The sequence below is a fragment of the Phytophthora parasitica genome, assembly GCF_000247585.1.
Source record: "Phytophthora parasitica INRA-310 unplaced genomic scaffold supercont2.15, whole genome shotgun sequence".
Taxonomy (NCBI): domain Eukaryota; phylum Oomycota; class Peronosporomycetes; order Peronosporales; family Peronosporaceae; genus Phytophthora; species Phytophthora nicotianae.
Window position 1 is genome coordinate 990,314 of NW_008649001.1, and position 1,874 is coordinate 992,187.

General features: G+C 49.6%; 1 protein-coding gene across 1 annotated transcript; it reads left to right on the forward strand.

Moving 5' to 3' along the window:
- Nucleotides 1-494: 494 nt before the first annotated feature.
- On the forward strand, nt 495-1,308 carry PPTG_08280 (hypothetical protein; the record flags this gene model as incomplete). The annotated part of the gene is made up of 3 exons (XM_008903225.1): nt 495-658; nt 716-952; nt 1,020-1,308. 3 exons carry the CDS (start codon nt 495-497, stop codon nt 1,306-1,308), a joined length of 690 nt encoding a protein of 229 aa, XP_008901473.1.
- Between the last annotated feature and the right edge of the window lie 566 nt (nt 1,309-1,874).

The window sequence follows — 1,874 nt, forward strand, 5'->3', positions numbered from 1 at the left end:
AAGCAGAACAGCTCTGCAATCAAGCGGGTGGAGCCGCACGGCAGAAGCTCCGTCGTCTCAATCGACAATGTGCAAGTCTCTTAAGAGGTCGAAGGGCAGTACTTCCGCCGGTACTATAGTACTTCTACACAGTAACCCAGAAGGTCGGATTGGACCTACTGTGTAAAACAGTAGCTAAAAAACATAAAATACTACTCGTGGCAGTAACACCAAAAAGAGCGCCGGTATTTTTAACCTTTGGCCACAAGCTGTGAGCAGTCAAGGCAAGAGCTTTTTTCCAGGAAAAGTGCTTTATAACAATAGACACTTTTTGCTCACGTATTTTACAAAATTCTGAGAGCAAGCGGCGAACATCCATTACGGTAAATTGTAAACTGTAAATTTGCCAGAGCATTTTTGCCCGCGTACATCTTCGCTTAACTCCGAATATCAGGCTTGACAAGGCAACGGGTACTAAGATCGTGTCAAAAACCATTCCGCACTGAACGACGGAGATGTCGGCAGGACACCGCATGGAAGCCGCCCTCGAAGGCGTTCCCTTTCGCGTTGTTGACAAGAACAAGCGGTCTCGTTGCCAGCTTTGCGATCTGACCAAACTGATGCTAATCGTTACCCGGCGCGAATCGTTCGCTACTCCTCATGGCAAAGGAGACGAAGAGTGACAAGCTGTTGCTGACGAACTCAATGCTGTCGATACGACATCATTCTCGCTAAGAGCATGCCAAGACAAAGTTGCTGCTTTGATCAAGAAGCACAAGCAAGAGTCAGCAGCCAGTCGCTGGGCAAGTGGAGTTACTGAAGAGCTCACGGAGCTGAGCAACCTAATTGAAGCTTACTGGCAGTTGAAGTCTCAATTTGAAGAGAAGAAGCAAGCTGCCAGCGACGAAGCGAAGCGCAAGCAGAAACGCCTAGCAGCAGCTGGGGGCAAAGCCATAAGTAAGGCTGCTCTGAGGTACGTTAGATCGCTGGTAGCTTATGAGGTGGCTCAATCTATACTGCTGTTGCGTTGTGTCCTATAGACTAAAGAGACGAAAGATAGCCGCGGCAACGGAAGGTGTACGGCGTACACCTCCAACGTCGGATAAAGAAGAAGAGAAAATCGACGAAAGTAGTCGTCGATCCACTCCTCGCGGCCGCGAAGACTATCGTGAAATGGTTGGGAGTGAATACAGCAGCGGAGGCGAGGGCTATGCAGTAGAATCCGAAGAACACAAGCATGAACACTCCTTGTCTGATAAAGAGTTAATGTTGAAGCGAACACTTGGAACAGGTGTGCGAAGGGTTTCCTTTTCTTGCTGTCTCATCTAAATGTCGAGTGACACGCGACGACACGAGTGAGTAGTCGCAACCGACGATAACGTGCCCGCCTTCGATGAAGTACCAGTATGTCGACGCTGTTTCTAGGGGGTTGGCGAAGCAGTTTCTCAGCTGCCTCAATCAGGGGCTGCTCGCTGTCACTCATAAAGGGCTCGTAATCGGTATCAGACAAGTCCTGGTCACTATCATTGTCAAAACTGCCGCTGTGCTCGTCGCTAAAGGCAGCGTCGTCAGCACCACGATCTCCATCATCAACACCAACACCATCACCACTGTCACCACCTACACTGACATCACCGCCACCGTCTCCAACACTGTAGGCAGCGATATCGCCATCATCTACATCGATACCATCATTACGAACTGGAGAAGGAGCTGGCGTTGTTCCTGCTGCTATGGAACGATGCCGCCAACTTGCGCTTCATGCCCGAGTGCATCTGCTTCCTGTACCACAACATGGCCACAAAACTCGAGTTTTTGGATACTTTGCCAGATGTGGACGAGGGATTTTATCTAAACGAAATTGTGCGCCCAGTGTACAACGTGATCGCGCAAAT